This window comes from Schistocerca gregaria, chromosome 7, assembly GCF_023897955.1.
Source record: "Schistocerca gregaria isolate iqSchGreg1 chromosome 7, iqSchGreg1.2, whole genome shotgun sequence".
In the NCBI taxonomy this organism is placed as follows: Eukaryota; Metazoa; Arthropoda; class Insecta; order Orthoptera; family Acrididae; genus Schistocerca; species Schistocerca gregaria.
This window is the reverse complement of record NC_064926.1, coordinates 51916252-51938729: the sequence shown is the minus strand read 5'-3', so window position 1 is coordinate 51938729 and position 22478 is coordinate 51916252. Positions and strand designations below refer to the sequence as shown.

The 22478-nt window shown below is 42.1% G+C and overlaps 1 protein-coding gene across 2 annotated transcripts in view; it reads left to right on the top strand.

The window, feature by feature from the left end:
* The window catches only part of LOC126281695 (acetylcholine receptor subunit alpha-L1), a 601659-nt gene that overhangs the window by 486974 nt on the left and 92207 nt on the right, over positions 1 to 22478 (top strand). For both annotated transcript variants that reach the window (XM_049980867.1, XM_049980868.1), the window contains exon 5: positions 14471 to 14627. In XM_049980867.1, coding sequence (XP_049836824.1) covers positions 14471 to 14627 — 157 coding nt within the window. The remainder of the gene's footprint in view (positions 1 to 14470; positions 14628 to 22478) is intronic.

The window sequence follows — 22478 nt, the reverse complement described above, 5'->3', positions numbered from 1 at the left end:
GAGTACTCAGGGAGCCTTGCTCGGAACCTTACTGCAGACACTGGAACAGTTGTCTCTAGACACACAGTCTGCAGACGACTGAACAGACATGGTTTATTCTCCCGGAGACCTGCAAGGTGCATTCTACTGACCCCTGGTCGCAGGAGAGCCCGTAAAAGCTGGTGTCAAGAACACAGTACATGGTCATTGGAACAATGCTCCTACATTATGTTCACGGACGAGTCCACGTATAGTCTGAACAGTGATTCTCGCCGGCTTTTCATCTGGCGTGAACCATGAACCAACCCCTTAATGTCCTTGAAAGGGACCTGTATGGAGGTCAGGGTTTGATGGTATGGGGTGGGATTATGATTAGTGCACGTACACCGCTGCATGTCTTTGACAGAGGAACTGTAACAGGTCAGGTGTATCGGGACGTCATTTTGCACCAGTATGTCCGCCTTTTATAGCTAGCTAATATAAATTGAGTAACTGAAGCTTTGGTACAGAATTGACAGTTTCATACAAACAGGGGACATATATTTTAGTAGCTAATAACTGGAAATGTAACGTATTTCATATTCCCATCTTACATCCATCAACAGAAATAAATAGATATACACCAGTTTATGTGTTGTTAAAAGAGTTTCTAGTGGAAAAATTGTAGAAAAGTGGGTAATGTTTTTAAGACGCGGCAGCGTAGATGGCGTTAAAGACTGTAGAGTGACGGAAAGGATGTCGGTCTTGGTGTAATCGCCTAAAGTGATTTACGGAAAGTGCAGAAAATCGAAATATGAATCAATGGTCGAGTGTTGCCCCTGTTTACCCCAATAAAACTCCAATGCCTTAAACACACCGCATCAATAGGTACTTTGATTGCTAGTTTGTTTATGTTCTAAAGTATTACTTTTATTGTGTTAACCGGTTTTCGGCTTGCAAGGCCATCTTTAGACATTTACTGAGTACTGTCACCAAAGACATTACAATGTTTGTGAGCAACATTGGAAGAGAAGTTACACATCTAAATGAAGCAGAAACGTACACTTAATACCATTTTTGACAATGCGGTGGTAATGCAATGTAAAGAGTAAAAAGATGAACAGTCAATAAATAAAAACATAGTTAAATTAAAAGGAAGGTCAGCGTTAGCCGTAATATTGATGGTTTATTGATAGCAAAATCGATTTACAATCACATAGTGATCATCTTCAGTGCTGGAAGTTAAAAATTTCACATAGCGATCAGTGAATAAAAAACAAAACCCACAAATACAACTGAGTATAAATCATCTGTTGGAAAGAACATACCTGTGGTGTACAAATTAAACTCACAGGCGCTGGTATCAAGTTATTTTTAACTTCCAGCACTGAAGGTGATCACTATGTGATTGAAAATCGATTTTGCTATCAATAAACCATCAGTAATACGACCAACGCTGACCTTCCTTTTAATTTAACACATATGGTCGTTGTGCACACAGCACTCCATGGAGTCGCCAATCAATAAAAAGAGGGTAAACAGGAAGAAACTTTAACACAAAACAGGATCAGCAAGACTATATAACAGTTTAAATTAATGAACAAAACGAATAAAATAAAATTAGTACTTGACATGAGTACTTCAGGAGGTATAAAACATGGAAAGTTATAAACTAACCGTATTTAACTTCTCTTCCAACGTTGCTTACGAGCATTGTAACTTCTTTGGTAACAATACTCAGTAAATGTCTACAGATGGCCTTGTAAGCCGAAAACCGGTTCACACAAGAAAAGTAATACTGTAGAACAAAAGTAAACTAGCGCTTTTCATTTATTATAATTCTGTTCTACCAAGATTCAGTTAACAAGATACTTTGTGCTGCGAGCGTAATTCGAGGATGAACCGAAGATTGAACATATTTAGATAGTATATCGAAAACAATGAATAAAATAAACAAATATCGAAAAAATACATTGCTAATAATTCCTTCAAAAACCTTAAATATAATAAGACGTAAACGCATGGAGTCATGAACTGTCTGCTAAAGGGAAAGAAAGCCTATATATATAAGATTCAAAAGAGGTATATGACATGTACCAAAACTGTCGAAGAACAGTTATGTTTCAAAATGGTTCCAAGTGGAAAATAAAAACTGAGCAAGTAACTTAACGCCAGCTCCTGTCGTGATAGAACTGCTTCCTGTGTCAGCATAAAATCGGCCATACATTATATTCTGGGGTTCAGTATTTTCCAACTTTCACGCTACAGTACAGAAATATATTGCAAAATTTTTTGTATTATACAGTTACTGCCTCTACCATTTTGTCATGAGCAGCTACAATCGGCTTTTTATTTTTCTACTATTGACGACGGTGTCAATAGTAAAGTATCTTTTCCATGAATAAATCAAGAACAGTCCTAAAGACAATATCGCGTCGTATTTCTCTGCACACGGTTCTGGTGGCCATGTTAGTAACCACTGTTGTACAAAAAGTACTTCCTGGAGAGACTATTCATGCAGACGCTGCATTTATAATGATTCTCTTACTTGTTAACGTCCAGGTGTTGTGTAAATGTGTTCTCTACAAACATGTATTTCAGCAGTTTCCTTCTGATTTCATATTTTATTAAACTTGAATACATGGCTTCCCTAATCTAAAGTATGCCACTCGTCTTTAATACACTGAATACTCCGCAGAATAACTGTTTACCTGACTGATCGTGGTCATCTCACCAAATGAAGAAGTTAAGACACTGTAGAAACTGGTAACTGGGAATGTGGCAATGACAGATCGATGAAATCAGCGGCACTCACTCCGAGAAAATGGTATTCGCAAGCGCCTTATTTCATATTTTTCTGCGTTGATTTCGGGAATATACGCGTCACGTCATACTCATCTTTTAGAGGATGATTCACACTCTACCTTTCATATTAGATTGGTGCACGATTTCGTAGAGTTTTTGTTTTGTAAGTTGGTATTCCGCTTGCTATGGGATTATTTATCCTTTATTTCTGGTTCTCTCTTGATACTCTAGAAAACAGAGTGCCGAGTGGAGAAATCGGAACATTTCCGACATATTTTTCTGTTTGAGTTCAATAGGGAGAGGAGAGCAGCGCAGGCAGTCAGAAACATTCTCGCCGTGAATAGGGTAATGAAATTGGCCAGAGCACGGCAATAAAATGGTATTTTCGTTTTAAGGAGGACCGTTTTGAAGTTAGTGACGTTCAGGAAGAACTTCGGGATTTAATGAAGATCGTTTAAACGCATTAATCTATAACGATCCACGTCGGTGTACGCGAGTACTGGCAAATGTGATGCACTGTGATCATTCCACCGTCGTCCGATATTTGGTTATAGTGAGGAAGGTTTCAAAAATTTGGTGTATGTGTGCCACATGCTTTAAGCCAAAATTACAAAAATTATGAAATGGATATATGCGCATCTCTGCTTGCTCGTCGTTATCTTGTGAACAATAACGACCATTCGTATCCTGTGTCGTTACTGGTGACGAGAAATGGTGTCTTTATACAAACACAAGCAAAAGAAAGGAATGGTTGAGCCCAAACAAAGCGGTAACCCCCCCTCCCTTCCTAGAGAGACCTGTGTGCATTCACGAAAGATAATCTTATGCCTATGGTGGAACAGTGACGGTATGATATACTACTACTAATTGCTTCAACGAGGTGTAACCATCACTGTTAAAATTTATTGTCATCAACAGAGACTTCGTGCAGCATTCATTCCAAGAACAGTAACCAGAAAGATTGCGTGAAGTGATGCCATTCTAAGATAACAGCCACTTACATTATGCTAGACTGACCAAAAAGCACTATACGGTAGTGATTTTGTGCCCTCAGATTTTCACCTTTTTTTCTCTCTGTCGGATAACCTTTCCGGATGAAACCCCTGCCTAGCTGGGCAGTGGCCACACCATTCATCAAGCGCAAAATCATCACCAACCAGGAACTGAAAGCTCTTTTTTATTAATAATGCAAAATCATAAAATAACAATTCCCCTTTCTATATTATGGCCTGTACAACACCGACCAAGAAGTATCTAATCTAACTTGTTTGCGTGACATGCAAACGGGCCCGGGTTCGATTCCGGGCCGGGTTGGAGATTTTGTCCGCTCGTGGGCTGGGTGTTGTGTTGTCCTCATCATCATTTCATCCTCATCACCGGCACGCAAGTCGCCCACAGTGGCGTCGGCTGAAATACGACTCGCACTTGGCGGCCGAACTTCCTCGGATGGTGCCTCCCGGCCGAGAAACCCATACGTTCATTTCCATTTTTTTTTCCTGATGAAAATGCTCTCTTAACATGGCTAAGCAAGTTCTCCGGCTCAAAATTACCTGATTTCTGTGGTCGCAGAACCTAAAACGTGCCCTCGCGTCAGCAGACTTTCGTGAACAGCAAAGTAGAATATACTATTGATGACTGAAAGCTCTGTTATGTGCTTGTGTTGTGTTCGTTAAACTTATGAACAAACGATACGAACTTTTACTCCAACCCAATATATTGTTTCACGGTATTCTGCTGTGTTCATTGTCTTTTAACTACCGCAGTACGGTACAACTGTAAACGTTTCTTTGTTCACAACGCACACAGCTGCGATGTTAACAGTACGTGTGACGCTGGGTGCCTAGTGTGTCAGCGCTACGCATTAGGTAACCGGTGGCGATCGCCGCTATCTGCATTTATCGGAAGCGACAATTACACCTGGGTCCGTGGAGGATGTGAAGCGACCCGACGGCAGACGGGCAGCCATGGCAACAGACACGTACTGTGCGGTATCCGGAGATGATATGTCGCCGGTATTACACCCCCTAACGCCGGCTGCAGTTAGCATAGATTTCCTCGACGGCCACTTCGATTAGCACGGCTGGTCGTGATGGCGTGTAGCGTGCGGCTCCCCCGTGCATTGATTCTAATCGGCGCCGCCCGCGCGACCTAGCGTCTAAATCAGCAGCGCTCAACGCCGGATCCCATAAGACGGCTGTACCTGACGGATGGAAAATACCGCACACTGTGTCAGTTAGGACGACGTGGATTTCATGTGTGGGTTCGGGGGGAACTGAGAACTGGGGAAAAAGGAATAAATCTGGACATTATACCGAAGTACATTGTTCAGATGCTGTTGTAATAATGGTCCAACGGTGATTTCAGGAGATAGTCATTTCAGGTGAATGTGGATGTATACAGATACTGTAATGTTGCGCAAATTGGGATAAACCTACTTAGGCAACACATACTTCGCCAGAGACATCGATAACGTGAAACGGTTGAAAAATACGTTTCCCATATCCCATTCGTTGTCCAGAGCCAATCCTTATTAGGATTCCTGGCCTGCGATTGCCGAGGATACCAGGGTAGAGATTCTAGGACGGTCTGATACCAAAGAGCGGCGCCATTCTGAGGATGAACGTGCATGGAGAGAAACTTGCACAGCGTGAGAATGTGTTTGTATTTTGTTGTGTTGGCTGAAGAGCCAACATCGTGCTACGACACGAGGCCGAAATGCATGCGTTTTAGCTCATGGAGGCTGGCGTGAGGTCTGGAACATGACAAGGAATTCAGAAAGCTGACGTAATTAGTTTGGTTCTTAACCTTAATCCATTAATGATTAACGTCGCTCTTGATAGTATATGAGTCACAATATTATCTGTTCACATAGTACTTATTGTAACTGAATATGGCGTCTTGCTAGGTCGTAGGAAATGACGTAGCTGAAGGCTATGTTAAACTGACGTCTCGACAAATGAGAACGTATGCAAACAGTGAACCATCGCTAGCAAAGTCGCTTGTACAACTGGGGCGAGTGCTAGGGAGTCTCTCTAGACTAGACCTGCCGTGTGGCGGCGCTCGGTCTGCAATCATGATAGTGGCGACACGCGGGTCCGACGTATACTAACGGACCGCGGCCGATTTAAAGGCTTCCACCTAACAAGTGTGGTGTCTGGCGGTGACACCACATATTTCAGTTGCATCTCATTGTTTTGCTCACTGCTTCTGATACAATGTGTTACACAGGCACAAATACAGCTCTGCTGTTTACTAAAAATATTACGGAACGTCTGAATAACATGATAAGAGCATCAGATAAAGAATAAAAGAATACAATGGGTGGCCCATGTAGCCCGTATGCCAGATGGAAGACACGCGAAGATGGCACTAGCAGGGAAACCAAACACCAAAAGCCCAACTGGACGGTGGATTCGCATTCGGGAGGACGACGGTTCAATCCCGTCTCCAGCCATCCTGGTTTAGGTTTCCCTGATTTCCCTAATTCGTTTCAGGCAAATGCCGGCATGGCTCCTTTGAAAGGGCACAGCCGATTTCCTCCCCAATCCTCCCCTAACGAGAGCCTCAGCTCCGTCTCTAATGACCTCATTGTCGACGGGACATTAACCACCACCACACCCTACTGGGCGGCCAAGGCAGAGCTGGATGGACGACCTCGCGAAGGACCTAGCAGCCATGGTAACTGAAGACACCTGGGGGAACCGGGCACAAAACAAAAAGGAATGGAGGCAGTTTGTGAATGCAGAGCGTGGTCTGCAGGGCCTGTGATCGCTGAATATCTATCTGTCAATCTACTTATCTGAATCAAATGAATTGTTATTTAAATTAGCCCAGCAGTAAAATCATAGTTACCCTAATTGAAGTCAAGGTGAGTAGTTTATGAATGCCAATTCCGGAACATTACATTCTTATCACATCTAGTGACAGATTATACATCTGGCATCAGGTTACACACTTGATCGTTTTACATCCAAGGTCACCTCCGACTCCCTTCACCAGACCAACCACCAGGAACTGATCAAGGTCACCCAATGGAACCTCATCACTCTTATCTCCCTCCCCTCATCCCCTGTTGCCCACACTTCTACGAATGAGGATCAGGGAACCTCTCCCCGTATCACCATCTTTTATAACTGGGAGGGGTCCACTCTGGCGGTAGACAGCGTAGGAAGAGGATCAGGCGGTGTCTATTTCATAACAATAATTTTTTTTTCATCTGTCTACTGACTGGTTTGATACGGCCCGCCACGAATTTCTTTCCTGTGCTAACCTTTTCATCTCAGAGTAGCACTTGCAACCTACGTCCTCAATTATTTGCTTGACGTATTCCAATCTATGTCTTCCTCTACAGTTTTTGCCCTCTACAGCTCCCTCTAGTACCATGGAAGTCATTCCCTCATGTCTTAGCAGATGTCCTATCATCCTGTCCCTTCTCCTTATCAGTGTTTCACACATATTCCTTTCCTCTCCGATTCTGCGTAGAACCTCCTCATTCCTTACCTTATCAGTACACCCAATTTTCAACATTCGTCTATAGCACCACATCTCAAATGCTTCGATTCTCTTGTGTTCCGGTATCCCCACAGTCCATGTTTCACTACCATACAGTGTTGTACTCCAGACGTACATCATCAGAAATTTCTTCTTCGAATTAAGGCCGGTATTTGATATTAGTAGACTTCTCTTGGCCAGAAATGCCTTTTTTGCCACAGCGAGTCTGCTTTTGATGTCCTCCTTGCTCCGTCCGTCATTGGTTATTTTACTGCCTAGGTAGCAGAATTTCTTAACTTCATTGACTTCGTGAACATCAATCCTGATGTTAAGTTTCTCGCTGTTCTCATTTCTACTACTCCTCATTACATTCGTCTTTCTCCGATTTACTCTCAAACCATATGGTGTACTCATTAGACTGTTCATTCCGTTCAGCAGATCATTTAATTCTTCTTCACTTTCCCTCAGGATAGCAATGTCATCAGCGAATCGTATCATTGATATCCTTTCACCTTGTATTTTAATTCCACTCCTGAACCTTTCTTTTATTTCCATCATTGCTTCCTCGATGTACAGATTGAAGAGTAGGGGCGAAAGGCTACAGCCTTGTGTTACTCCCTTCTTAATACGAGTACTTCGTTCTTGATCGTCCACTCATATTATTCCCTCTTGGTTGTTGTACATATTGTATATGACCCGTCTCTCCCTATAGCTTACCCCTACTTTTTTCAGAATCTTCAACAGCTTGCACCATTTTATATTGTCGAACGCTTATTCCAGGTCGACAAACCCTATGAACGTGTTTGATTTTTCTTTAGCCTTGCTTCCAATATTAGCCGTAACGCCAGAATAGCCTCTCTCGTGCCTTTACTTTTTCTAAAGCCAAACTGATCGTCACATAGCGCATTCGCAATTTTCTTTTCCAGTCTTCTGTATATCATTCTTGTAAGCAGCTTCGATGCATGAGCTGTTAAGCTGATTGTGGGATAATTCTCGCACTTGTCAGCTCTTGCCGTCTTCGGAATTGTGTGCATGATGCTTTTCCGAAAGTGAGATGGTATGTCGCCAGACTCATATATTCTACACACCAACGTGAATAATCGTTTTGTTGCCACTTCTCCTAATGATTTTAGAAATTCTGATCTAATGTTATCTATCCCTTCTGTCTTATTTGACAGTAAGTCCTCCAAAGCTCTTTTAAATTCCGATTCTAATACTGGATCCCCTATCTCTTCTAAATCGAATTCTGTTTCTTTTTCTATCACATCAGATAAATCTTCACCCTCATAGAGGCTCTCAATGTATTCTTTTCACCTATCTGCCCTCTCCTCTACATTTAACACTGGAATTCCCGTTGCACTCTTAATGTTACCACCGTTGCTGTTTTGACTTTCCTGTATGCTGAGTCTGTCCTTCCGACAATCATATCTTTTCTATGTCTTCACATTTTTCCTGCAACCATTTCGTCTTAGCTTTCCTACACTTCCTATTTATTTCATTTATCAGCGACTTGTATTTCTGTATTCCTGATTTTCCCGGAACATGTTTTTTACTTCCTCCTTTCATCCATCAGCTGAAGTGTTTCCTCTGTTACCCATGGTTTCTTCGAAGCTACCTTCTTTGTACCTATGTTTTCCTTCCCAACTTCTGTGATGGCCGTTTTTAGAGATGTCCATTCCTCTTCAACTGTGCTGCCTACTGCGCTATTCCTTACTGCTGTATCTATAGTGTTAGAGAACTTCAAACGTATCTCGTCATTCCTTAGAACTTCCGTATCCCACTTCTTAGCGTATTGATTCTTCCTGACTAATGTCTTGAACTTCAGCCTACTCTTCATCACTACTATATTGTGATCTGAGTCTATATCTGCTCCTGGGTACGCCTTACAGTCCAGTATTTGATTTCAGAATCTCTGTCTGACCATGATGTAATCTAATTGAAATCTTCCCGTACCTCCCGGCCTTTTCCAAGTATACCTCCTCCTCTTGTGATTCTTGAACAGGGTATTCGCTATTACTAGCTGAAACTTGTTACGGAACTCAATTAGTCTTTCTCCTCTTTCATTCCTTGTCCCAAGCCCATATTCTCCTGTAACCTTTTCTTCTACTCCTTCCCCTACAACTGCATTCCAGTCGCCCATGACTATTAGATTTTCGTCCCCCTTTACATATTGCATTACCCTTTCAATATCCTCATATACTTTCTTTATCTGTTCATCTTCAGCTTGCGACGTCGGCATGTATACCTGAACTATCGTTGTCGTTGTTGGTCTGCTGTCGATTCTGATTAGAACAACCCGGTCACTGAACTGTTCACAGTAACAGACCCTCTGCCCACCCTTCCTATTCATAACGAATCCTACACCTTTTATACCATTTTCTGCTGCTGTTGATATTACCCGATACTCATCTGATAAGAAATCGTTGTCTTCCTTCCACTTCACTTCACTTCACTGACCCCTACTATATCTAGATTGAGCCTTTGCAAGTCCCTTTTCAGATTTTCTAGTTTCCCTACCACATTCTAGCTTCTGACATTCCACGCCCCGACTCGTAGAATATTATCCTTTCGTTGATTATTCAATCTTTTTCTCATGGTAACCTCCCCCTTGGTAGTCCCCTCCCGGAGATCCGAATGGGGGACTTTTCGTGAATCTTTTGCCAATGGAGAGATCATCATGACACTTCTTCAACTACAGGTCACATGTCCTGTGGATACACGTTACGTGTCTTTAATGCAGTGGTTTCCATTGCCTTCTGCATCCTCATGTCGTTGATCATTGTGATACTTCTGGCTTTAGGGGCAATTTCCCACCCTCAGGACAAGAGAGTGCCCTGAACCTCTATCCACTCCTCCGCGCTCTTTGACAAGGCCGTTGGCAGAATGAGGCTGACTTCTTATGCCGGAAGTCTTCGGCCGCCAATGCTGATTATTTATCAAAATTTAGGCAGTGGCGGGGATCGAACCGGGGAGCGAAGACGTTCTGATTTTGAATCAAAGACGCTACCCCCCTTTTTTTTCGTTATAGGTCGTTACAATTGTTCTTGGCGGACGTCCTCAGACGCCCTTCGAAGTTAGTTACTGATCCATTCACTCAGTTTTTTTATTACAGAGAGCAGCTAACCCTCTGACCGAACACGCTGAGCTACCGTGCCGGCTCCGCTAGACCACGGGTCTTAATAACAGTTTACTACTTCGTCATTCGTCGCACCAGCAGGTATCACACCCAGAACGATAAGGAAGCACTCTCATCCCTCCCATATAGTATTTAAATATTAAATTAAATATTTTGTCCACATTTTTCCAAAATTTTGTACAGTTGCTTGAATTTCACTCCACTGCTCCCGATGTGTCGACACTCTGAAGCTATCAACAAATCACAGTGTAGCATTACCCTGACTTCTTTTCATTTACTAGTGTATGTCATGTTAGAGTATGTGTTTTAGAAGCGAACTTATTGGCACAAATAATGACCTCATGTCATAAAATGACTGCACAGTAAATTATTGTACCCATGTTCAGCCAAAGATATTGTGCACGTAACAAATACCACACAGCTAAAGGTATCAGCCTACTAAACCACGGATATATTACTAGATCGTGAGACATCATACCAAAATTCTGATGTTTTCAACCAAAGGTACTGTGTTTGTCACAGAACACTACAAAATATGCAGCTGAGAGTTGACCAGTAGCTGAAACAACACCCTCAAAAAGCATGTCATTTGCAAGAAAGCCAACACATCGAACTCTGACTTGTGGGGTACAGCCGTGAGCACCACACTAGCAATGGCCCAGAGAAGATGCACGACCATAGGTGCAATCATCTCCAGTATGGTGACTGATGCAAAAGGCACTGCTGTGCAGATATAGTATTCTGGGAGGGAGCTTTCCATCAGAGTAAAGCCGTTGTAACTTGCAGACAAGTGTTGCTAACAGTTTAAGTCCCAATCAATCCCCTCCCCTTCAACGCTCTTCAACACAACAAACTCCCTCTCCTCCTACAAGCATCATTGTTCTAACACTAGCACTTACAAAGTAAAATTAAAGCAATAACTGCCCTCGGTCGCAAAAAAGAAGTATTTTGACCTAGGTTTAGGCACTACTATGAGTGCCTTCACCAGAAGTAAAACACCCAAACTGGCCTATAACATAAACACAAAATTATAGAGCAAAAAACTTTTCAAGTGTAAGTACTTACTTAATTTTTACGACCGAGGGCTGTTATTGCTTTAAATTTACTTTATAAATGGTCGCTGACCACGCAGCCATGTTCAAACCTTTAAAAAACTAGCCCTTACGTTTCGGAGACCCCATTTTCAGCCATACAGCACTGCCATTTGGAATGAAGACACGTAACTATTATTTCGATTACCAAACAAAATAAAGCCTGCAATATTATTAGCATACCCAACACCACTACAGGTATCATATACTGAGTACAGTAAACTTTATGTCCATCGCTATTAACGTAATTTCGACAGATACGTAGAATCCCAGCACACCACTGTATTTAAAATAATTATATATGTGAATTGATAATGAGTAACATTTCATATATGCACATGGTTTTAATAGAAGAAAGCCAGTGCATTACCACTTACATGCCACCAAATATTTTTGTGATGGTACCCATCTCTCTGTATTCATATTACCGAAAATGCATTGTTATTGCCTAGATTGTTCTAAAGGATGTTTTCTAGATTCTGTTTGTATATCAATGCCTAACTGAAAAGGTGTTATTAGTAAAAAATAACGAAATCTGTTTACTTTTTGATTTTTTTTTTTTTTGTAGTGGACACAATGAACCCCTTTCCTCCCCATTGGTAGTACGCGTTCTGGAAAATACGTTGGTATTACTAGAGTTAAATGCTTACATATAAAAAGATTAAAAAAATGATACATATATATTTGCAGGTTGAACTTAATTGGAACTGTTTGAATAAATAGCTCTGCTTTGAAATTGTAAATTACGAGAATGCTTTATTTACTTTGTCAAAGCTATTGAAAAATTGGCTTTAACCTGTTTTATTATTGTCGCTGAGTAGATTTTCTATCAGTTTCTATCTGCGGATATACATTTCTAGGCCTTCATGCAGAAGCACGCAGTAAACAATTAACTATGTTTCCAATGGAAAGACGTGGAATGACGTCTAGTGGGTGAAAAATTAACTATGGATTGGGCTCGATAATACCCTGAGGAGTAACATTTTTATGATACAATGGTACGTTGCATTACAAAATGTAGAAAGTGACTTGATCCTTGCCAAAATCAAAGTTTCCTATCTTGACGCTCCGTATTTCCGACTCACACTCTTATGATGCAATTTTCACACTTTTATTCGCAGTGTTTGGCTTTAATATCCATCCTGACCATTGATAATTGAATTAATTGAGCCACTTAAGCATAAACTAAGCTGTCCTATCCATTCTACACTCAATGTTGTTGCTGCTGTTATTTTTGTCGTGGACCCCAGTCCGAAGACTGGTTTGATGTAGCTCTCCATGCTAATTTATACTGTGCAAGCCTCTGCATCTCAGAATAACTACTGCAATCTACATCCTTCTGAATCTGATTACTATATACACCTCTTGGTCTCCTCCTTCGATTTGTAACCCCCCCCCCCCTCGAGTTTGCTCCAATGCTAAACAGGTGACCCCTTGATGTATCAGAATGTGCTCAATCAACCGATCCCTTCTTGTAATCAGATTGTGCCACAAATTTCTTTTCTCCTCAATCCTAGTCAGTTCCTCCTCATTACTTATGTGATCGACCTATCTAATCTTCAGCATTTCTCTGTAGAGCCACACTTCAAAAGTTTCTATTCTCTTTTTATCTAAACTGTTTATCGTCTATGTTTCACTTCCATACATGGCTATACTCCAAACAAATACCTTCAGAAAACACTTCCTATCACTTAAATTGATAACAGATTTCTGTTCTTCAGCAATTATTTTCTTGCCACTGCCAGTCTACATTTTGTATCTCCTCTACTTCGAACATCATCACTTATTTTGCTACACAAACAGAAAAATTCACCTACTACTTTAAGTGTCTCGTTACCTAATCTAATTCCGTTAGCATCACCTGTTTTAATTAGACTGCATTCCATTATCCTCGTTTTACTTTCATTGATTTTCATCTTATATCCTCTTTCCAAGATACTGCTCTTCCAAGTCCTTTGCTGTCTGTGACGGAATTACAGTGTCATCGGCAAACCTCAAAGATTGTTTCTCTTCAGTTCCTACTCCCAATTTTTCTTTGGTTTCCTTTATTACTTGCTCAGTGTATAGATTGAATAGCATCGGCGAAACACTACAACCGTGTCTCGCTCCAGTCTCAACCACTGCTTCCTTTTCATGCCTCTCGACTCTTATAACTGCCGTCTGGTTTCCACACAAGTTGTAAATAGCTTTTCGCTCAATGTATTTTACCCCTGCTATCTTAAGAATTTCGAAGCGAGTGTTCCAGTCAACACTGTGAAAAGCTTTCTCTGCTATAAACGTAGGTATGCCTTCCTTAACCTACCTTCTAAAAGGAGTCGTAGGTTTCAATATTGCCTCGCGTGTTCCTACATATCTCCGGAATCCAAACTGGTCTTCTAGATCGTCTTTTACCAGTTTTTCCATTATTCTGTAGAGAATTCGTGTTAGTATTTTGTAAACATGACTTGTTAAAGAGACAGTTCTGTAATATTCACACTTCTACGCATCTCCTTTCGTTGGAATTGAAGTAATTACAATCTTTTCTTTTAAGTCTGGGGTATTTCGGCAGTCTCCTACATCTTGCTCATCGGAAGGAAGAGTTTTGTCGTGGCTAGCTCTCCCAACGTTGTCAGTAGCTCTGACGGAATGTTGTCTACTCCTGGGGCCTTGTGTAAACTTTGGTCTATCAGTGCTCTGTCAGATTCTTCTTGCAGTTTCGTATGTCGTGTCTCATCTTCATCTACGTCCTGTCAAATTTCTAAAATATTCCCTAAATTACATCTCCCTTGTACAGGTCCTCTATACACTCTTTCCGCTGTTCAGCCTTCCTCCTTTGCTTAGGACTGTGCTCTTGATAAGCATATACAATTAATCGTCTTTCCTCCGAAGACAGCTTCAATTTTCCTGTAGGTGATATCTATCTTTCCCCTCAGTGTATTATTCATTAGAACAGGGTATGTTGGTCTGTTAAGAGTACACTTACATGTTAATGCTCTCTGTCCTTCCGCAGATCGACCTGAAGCACATAAACCAGAAGTACGACGACAACAAGGTGAAGGTGGGCATCGACCTGCGCGAGTACTACCCCAGCGTCGAATGGGACATCCTGGGCGTGCCTGCAGAGCGCCACGAAAAGTACTATCCCTGCTGCGCAGAACCCTACCCAGGTGAGTAAAAAGCAATACTGTGCAAAAGCCAGTGTTGTTCTGGGATGAGGAACTTCTGAAGGAAAGAACTGAAGTACGTTTCCTGATCTTTAGTGCACTAAGACAGCATGCGTTGATTAGCTGCCGGGTTAAACTGACGACTGTGATAAACAAACATTCACTGTAGAATAACTCTGTTACAGCCTCCACCCTTCTCGTAATTCAAGGATCGTTTGTGACCAGCCGATCTATTCCTGATGGGTTACTTCACAAAAGAGACTCTTTGTTCGTCATATCTAGAATTTTCACGTAATAACTTTTGGCCCTGATGTAACACTACCGGAATATTCGGCTACTATATACAATTGTTTGAAATTATTCTCTTTCCATATCGAACTTTTTGCTTGTTTTACTTTGGCAGCTTTGTTGGTCTGATTCATGATTTTAGAAATCAGCCCCAGAATACTAATTTATAATGGTAGCTAGAACTACGTCTTACTGCCAGTGACCTAACAGATCTTGTGGGTGACAGCCTCCACAAACTATTGCTGCGAAGCCTGATGTGGGAGCTCTCGGCAACTTCCTTTTCAACACATTCTCTGAAATGTACTCTGAAGTAAATCAAGTATGTAAAAGGTCAAAACACCTCGACAAAGTTAATTTGTTGCTTCAAAACGAAGATTAATTACTTTAAGCATTATGTGACTGGGTAGATAAAAAATCTACTCACGACGAGTGGTTCTCACATCACTCTTCTCTAGACATAATTACCCCACTAGCCTAGTTCAGAAGCAGATTACACAGACAATTACATCCAATGCTGGTACTGCTGATCCCTACAAAAGCAACTTACGAATACACTATAGTCACTCAGTATTATTCTGGTCTTTAATGAACAAGTATTAATCAGATACTTCGACGATGCTATGACTTGCTAGATTCATGCCCTGATATCAGTTATGTTCGACATTTTGCCCACCATACCTAGAACAGCTTTCCGTCGCCCTCGCTATCTCCGCAATATCCTTGTCAGACCCTGTGTCGCCGGCCGGAGTGGCCGAGCGGTTCTAGGCGCTACAGTCTGGAACCGCGCGACCGCTACGGGCGCAGGTTCGAATGCTGCCTCTGGCATGGATGTGTGTGATGTCCTTAGGTTAGTTAGGATTAAGTAGTTCTGTTCTAGGGGACTGATGACCTCAGAAGTTAAGTCCCTTAGTGCTCAGAGCCGTTTGAAGACCCTGTGTCCCTTTTGCACCCGTTTCCGACCCTGTCGCTCATACCCTTGTGGTGACCGCCTCTCTCCCCCTGTGCCACTTGCCCTAAGCACCTTCCTACCACGTCCTATACCAGCCCTGTAACTGGCAAGAAATACACTATCAATGGCAGAGACATCACTGAAACGATACACCTCGTGTACCAGTTGTTCGGCCTTCTGCATCGGTACCACCCGGTTCTCAGGACGAATCGGCACAGCCAGAGGGCGTATACTGACAAGTACCCCATCGCACAAAGATCTCTATAACGTGTCAGTCGTGACCTCAGTGGCTGCTTAACCACACGTGCCACCTGGATTCTGTCCCAAGACACCAGTTTCCAGAACTCAACAGATGGGAACTTGCGTTACAATTATTCCTTGGTTCACGCTATCCATCTGGCCTTCATTTACAATAATTTCTTTGGTCTCAGCATTTTACCACAGTAACTATTCCATTTTCGTTGCCATTTTTGTTTTCTGTGCCCATTATTTTCAATCTTGCTATTTTTTCTCCACCTTTCTCACCCCCCCCCCCCCCCCCCCAATCACATGCAGTGCGCATACCTCACCGCTCTTATTAACTGTTGCATTATGTTTTGACAGAAATCTTTGTTTTCCTTCATACCGTATCTTCCACTTTAAAGCACTCAGGTTTTCAAATCCCGTCCACTGCAGTCTCCAACGATCATTGATTCGTTGTCATATTCTCCGGAAAATCTGCCCTAACACGGGTTTTTGGGCGAATTTTCCGAAATCTCACCATTTCCCAAACCTTGCCAGTCCTCTTCCTTCGTCCCTCTTTGCTGCCCTTCAACGCTGCTGTCACAGGAAGGAGCCCCAGAACTCCAGTCGACGAGTTACCAGAAATTGTTCAGGGAAACCTTCTGAGTATTTCGATATGAGGGGCTCACAGTCTTCGGCTACTCGTTACAGAGTAGCTATTTTTTGTGTAGGTCGCCCCAGTTAGCTTTCTGTCTGCACTGCACTTAAAATAATGCAGAAAGTGCAGATGTCGACGGTGTGTGCTGTGCATCGTTTTTAGAAAAAAGAACTTCTTAGATACGGTCACGGTAACTCCTGTTGCCAACGAAGGCGACCACTTTACTATTTCCCCTTAAGCTTGCGTTCTGTCCCACTCGGTTTTCTCTTGGGCTATTTTTCCAGCAGTACCAGTGGTTCAAAGAAGTTCAATGGATAGGTTTACTGAGGAAGATTTGGCCGATATGCACGTCGTCTCCAGGTTCGCTGGATGCACGGTAACTGTGGCGCAATAACGCTACGCTGCACTGTGCCTTCGGCGATGAGAACAACATCGCACCACGTTTTTATCTGACGACTGTTACTTCACTCTGTCTTTAGTGTTGTACGTTTTTATTGTTGCATATTATATGTTTTTCCACTGTTGTGAAGGTATTTTTACAGAAGCAGACATAATCGTGGTAACAAATGGAATAATTTCTGTCTTAATGCTCTGTAACTAGCCGCCGGAGGCCACAGGACACTTGTACGAATGTACACAGAACACATGTGTGAAGAGCCTCTGAAAGTTTGTCGCTGGAGTTCTGGGTCACTCTATGTATATTGGTCCTTCCTTTTGATTAGGACGAGGCCTGGTCAGAAAGTAAGGTCCGATCGGTCGCAAGTTGGAAACCACTGTGAAAATAAAAAAAAAAATGTTTCATTTGGAACACCTAGGTACACCGTCTAGCTACCTTTCTACAAAGTCGCCTCTTCGATTTAGACATTTGTCGTAGCGTTGTACCAACTTTCCAATACCTTCGTCATAGAAGAAAGCCGCCTGTGCTTTCTGCCAATTTCCTACGCTGGTCTACAGCTCGTTGTCTGTGCAGACCGTTGTCCTCATAGCTAGCTGTTCGTGTGAGCAGAGACGAAACTCAGGGGGAGAATTGCAGGCTCTATTGCGGGTGATCAAACACTTCCCATGGACAATGATGCAGGGGCATCTTCATTGCCCCTTCAGAGTGCGACCGATAATTATCATGCAGAAAGAAACGGATGACAGTTATGTCACGTGGGCTGCATGACGTCAGGAAAAATCTCTCACTGGGCCTTCGTACTTGGCGGGAGACACGATTGTTCGTAGCATCTTGACATGTTCACTGTGCGCTCAGAATTGAAAAGAGCGACGTGAAGCGATCGACGGGCATACTAGAGACACAGCCCAACATATCTTTGAGAAAAACTTCATCGGATTTTCACTGTGGTTTTTATTTCGCATTCCAACTATCTTACTTTCCCAACAGCTCTCGTAAAAACAGTCGTGCCGCTTGCAGTAGATTTTGCTTTCTCTTGTAGTTAAAGCAGTGGTACATAGCAGAGTTATACATAACATTGAAGTAATGCGTTACGCAAGTTATACAGTTCGGGTTCTCGGTCTAATGGCGAACGTAGGCAGGTACAGACGGACAGATTTTTGCTACTTAATTAACCACTTCCAGACCCTTCACAGTTATCTTTTCCCCTAACTGATAACCATTTATAATTGAAACTTTCTTCCATACCCAACACCTCTTGAAGGATCTGAAATGTTGTTGTTGTGGTATTCACTCCTGAGACTGGTTTTATGCAGCTCTCCATGCTACTCTAGCCTGTGCAAGCTTCTTCATCTCCCAGTACCTACTGCAACCTACATCCTTCTGAATCTGCTTAGTGTATTCATCTCTTGGTGTCCCTCTTAGATTTTTACCCTCCACTCTGCCCTCCAATACTAAATTGGAGATCCCTTCATGCCTCAGAACATGTCCTACCAACCGATCCCTTCGTCTAGTCAAGTTGTGCCACAAACTTCTCTACTCCCCAAACCTATTCAATACTTCCTCATTAGTTATGTGATCTACCCATCTAATCTTCAGCATTCTTCTGTAGCACCACATTTCAAAAGCTTCAATTCTCTTCTTGTCCAAACTATTTATCGTCCATGTTTCACTTCCATACATGTATACACTCCATACAAATACTTTCACAAATGACTTCCTGGCACTTAAATCTATACTCGATGTCAACAAATTTATCTTCTTCAGAAATGCTTTCCTTGCCATTGCCAGTCAACATTTTATATCCTCTCTACTTCGACCATCATCAGTTATTTTTCTCCCCAAATAGCAAAACTCCTTTACTACTTTAAGTGTCTCAGTTCCTAATGTAATTCCCTCAGCATCACCGTACTTAATTCGACTACATTCCATTATCCTCGTTATGCTTTAGTTGATGTTCATCTTATGTACTCCTCTCAAGACACTGTCCATTCCATTCAGCTGCTCTTCCAAGTCCTTTGCTGTCTCTGACAGAATTACAATGTCATCGGCGAACCTCAAAGTTTTTATTTCTTCTCCATGGATTTTAATTCCTACTACGAATTTTTCTTTTGTTTCCTTTACTGCTTGCTCAATATACAGATTGAATAGGTTTAAGAATCATGAAAGAACCACACGATCTAGTAATATATCAGTGGTTTAGTAGGCTGATACCTTTAGCTGTGTGGTATTTGTTACATGCACAATACCTTTGGCTGAACATGGGTACAATAATTTACTGTGAAGTCATTTTATGACATGAGGTCATTATTTGTGCCAATGAGTTCGCTCCTAAAACACATACTCTAACATGACATACACTAGTAAATGAAAAGAAGTCAGGGTAATGCTACACTGTGATTTGTTGATAGGTTCAGAGTGTCGACACAACATCGGGAGCAGTGGAGTGAAATTCAAGCAATTGTACAAAATTTTGGAAAAATGTGGACAAAATATTTAACTTATATTTAAATACTAAATGGGAGGTATGAGAGTGCTTCATTATCGTTCTGGGTGTGATACCTGCTGGTGCGACGAATGACGAAGTAGACCCGTGGTCTAGGATAGCCGGCACGGTAGCTCAGCGTGTTCGGTCAGAGGGTTAGCTGCTCTCTGAAATAAAAAACTGACTGAGTGAATGGATCAGTAACGAACTTCAATGGGCGTCAGGTGACGCCCGCCTCGAACAATTAAAACGAACAATAACGAACAAAATGATATAACAAAAAAAAGGGGGGGGGGGGTAGCGATTCATAATCAGAACGTCTTCGCTCCCGGGTTCGATCCCCGCCACTACCTAAATTTTGATAAATAATCAGCATTGGCGGCCGAAGACTTCCGGCATGAGAAGTCAGCCTCATTCTGCCAACGGACTCGTCAAAGACGGCGGAGGAGCCGATAGAGGTTCAGGGCACTCGCTTGTCCTGAGGGTGGGAAATTGCCCCTAAAGGCGGAAGAATCAGCAATGATCAACGACATGAGGATGCAGAAGGCAATGGAAACCACTGCATTAAAGACACGTAACGTGTATCCACAGGACATGTGGCCTGTAATTGAAGAAGTGTCATGATGATCTCTCCATTGGCAAAAGATTCCGGAATAGTCCCACATTCGGATCTCCGGGAGGGGACTGCCAATGGGGAGGTTACCATGAGAAAAAGATTGAATAATCAACGAAAGGATAACGTTCTACGAGTCGGGGCGTGCAATGTCAGAAGCTTGAACGTGGTAGGGAAACTAGAAAATCTGAAAAGGGACATACAAAGGCTCAATCTAGATATAGAAAGGGTCAGTGAAGTGAAGTGAAGTGGAAGGAAGACAACGATTTCTGGTCAGATGAGTATCGGGTAACATCAACAGCAGCAGAAAATGGTATAACGGGTGTAGGATTCGTTATGAATAGGAAGGTAGGGCAGATGGTGTGTTACTGTGAAGAGTTCAGTGACCGGGTTGTTCTAATCAGAATCGACAGCAGACGAACACCGACAACGATAGTTCGGGTATACATGCCGACGTCGCAAGCTGAAGATGAACAGATAGAAAAAGTGTATGAGGATATTGAAAGGGTAATGCAATATGTAAAGGGGAACGACAATCTAATAGTCATGGGCGACTGAAATGCAGTTGTAGGGGAAGGAGTAGAAGATAAGGTTACAGGAGAATATGGGCTTGGGACAAGGAATGAAAGAGGAGAAAGACTAATTGAGTTCTGTAACAAGTTTCAGCTAGTAATAGCGAATACCCTGTTCAAGAATCACAAGAGGAGGAGGTATACTTGGAAAAGGCCGGGAGATACGGGAAGATTTCAATTAGATTATATCATGGTCAGACAGAGATTCCGAAATCAGATACTGGATTGTAAGGTGTACCCAGGAGCAGATATAGACTCAGATCACAATATAGTAGTGATGAAGAGTAGGCTGAAGTTCAAGACATTAGTCAGGAAGAATCAATACGCTAAGAAGTGGGATACGGAAGTTCTAAGGAATGATGAGGTACGTTTGAAATTCTCTAACACTATAGATACAGCAGTAAGGAATAGCGCAGTAGGCAGCACAGTTGAAGAGGAATGGACATCTCTAAAAACGGCCATCACAGAAGTTGGGAAGGAAAACATAGGTACAAAGAAGGTAGCTGCGAAGAAACCATGGGTAACAGAAGAAATACTTCAGCTGATTGATGAAAGGAGGAAGTACAAATATGTTCCGGGAAAATCAGGAATACAGAAATACAAGTCGCTGAGGAATGAAATAAATAGGAAGTGCAGCAAAGCTAAGACGAAATGGCTGCAGGAAAAATGTGAGGACATCGAAAAAGATATGACTGTCGGAAGGACAGACTCAGCATACAGGAAAGTCAAAACACCCTTTAGTGACGTTAAAAGCAACGGTGGTAACATTAAGAGTGCAACGGGGATTCCAGTGTTAAATGCAGAGGAGAGAGCAGATAGATGGAAAGAATTCATTGAAAGCCTCTATGAGGGTGAAGATTTGTCTGATGTGATACAAGAAGAAACAGGAGTCGATTTAGAAGAGATAGGGGATCCAGTATTAGAATCGGAATTTAAAAGAGCTTTGGAGGACTTACGGTCAAATAAAGCAGAAGCGATAGATAACATTCCATCAGAATTTCTAAAATCATTTGGGGAAGTGGCAACAAAAAGACTATTCACTTTGGTGTGTAGAATATATGAGTCTAGCGACCTTCGGAAAAGCATCATCCATACAATGCCGAAGACGGCAAGAGCTGACAAGTGCGAGAATTATCGCACAATCAGCTTAACAGGTCATGCATCGAAGCTGCTTACAAGAATAATATACAGAAGAATGGAAAAGAAAATTGAGAATGCGCTAGGTGACGATCAGTTTGGCTTTAGGAAAAGTAAAGGAACGGGAGAGGCAATTCTGACGTTACGGGTAATAATGGAAGCAAGGCTAAAGAAAGATCAAGACACGTTCATACGATTTGTCGACCTGGAAAAAGCGTTCGACAATATAAATTGGTGCAAGCTGATCAAGATTCTGAAAAAAGTAGGGGTAAGCTATAGGGAGAGACGGGTTATATACAATATGTACAACAACCAAGAGGGAATAATAAGAGTGGACGATCAAGAACGAAATGCTCGTATTAAGAAGGGTGTAAGACAAGGCTGTAGCCTTTCGCCCCTACTCTTTAATCTGTACATCGAGGAAGCAATGATGGAAATAAAAGAAAGGCTAAGGAGTGGAATTAAAATACAAGGTGAAAGGATATCAATGATATGATTCGCTGATGACATTGCTATCCTGAGGGAAAGTGAAGAAG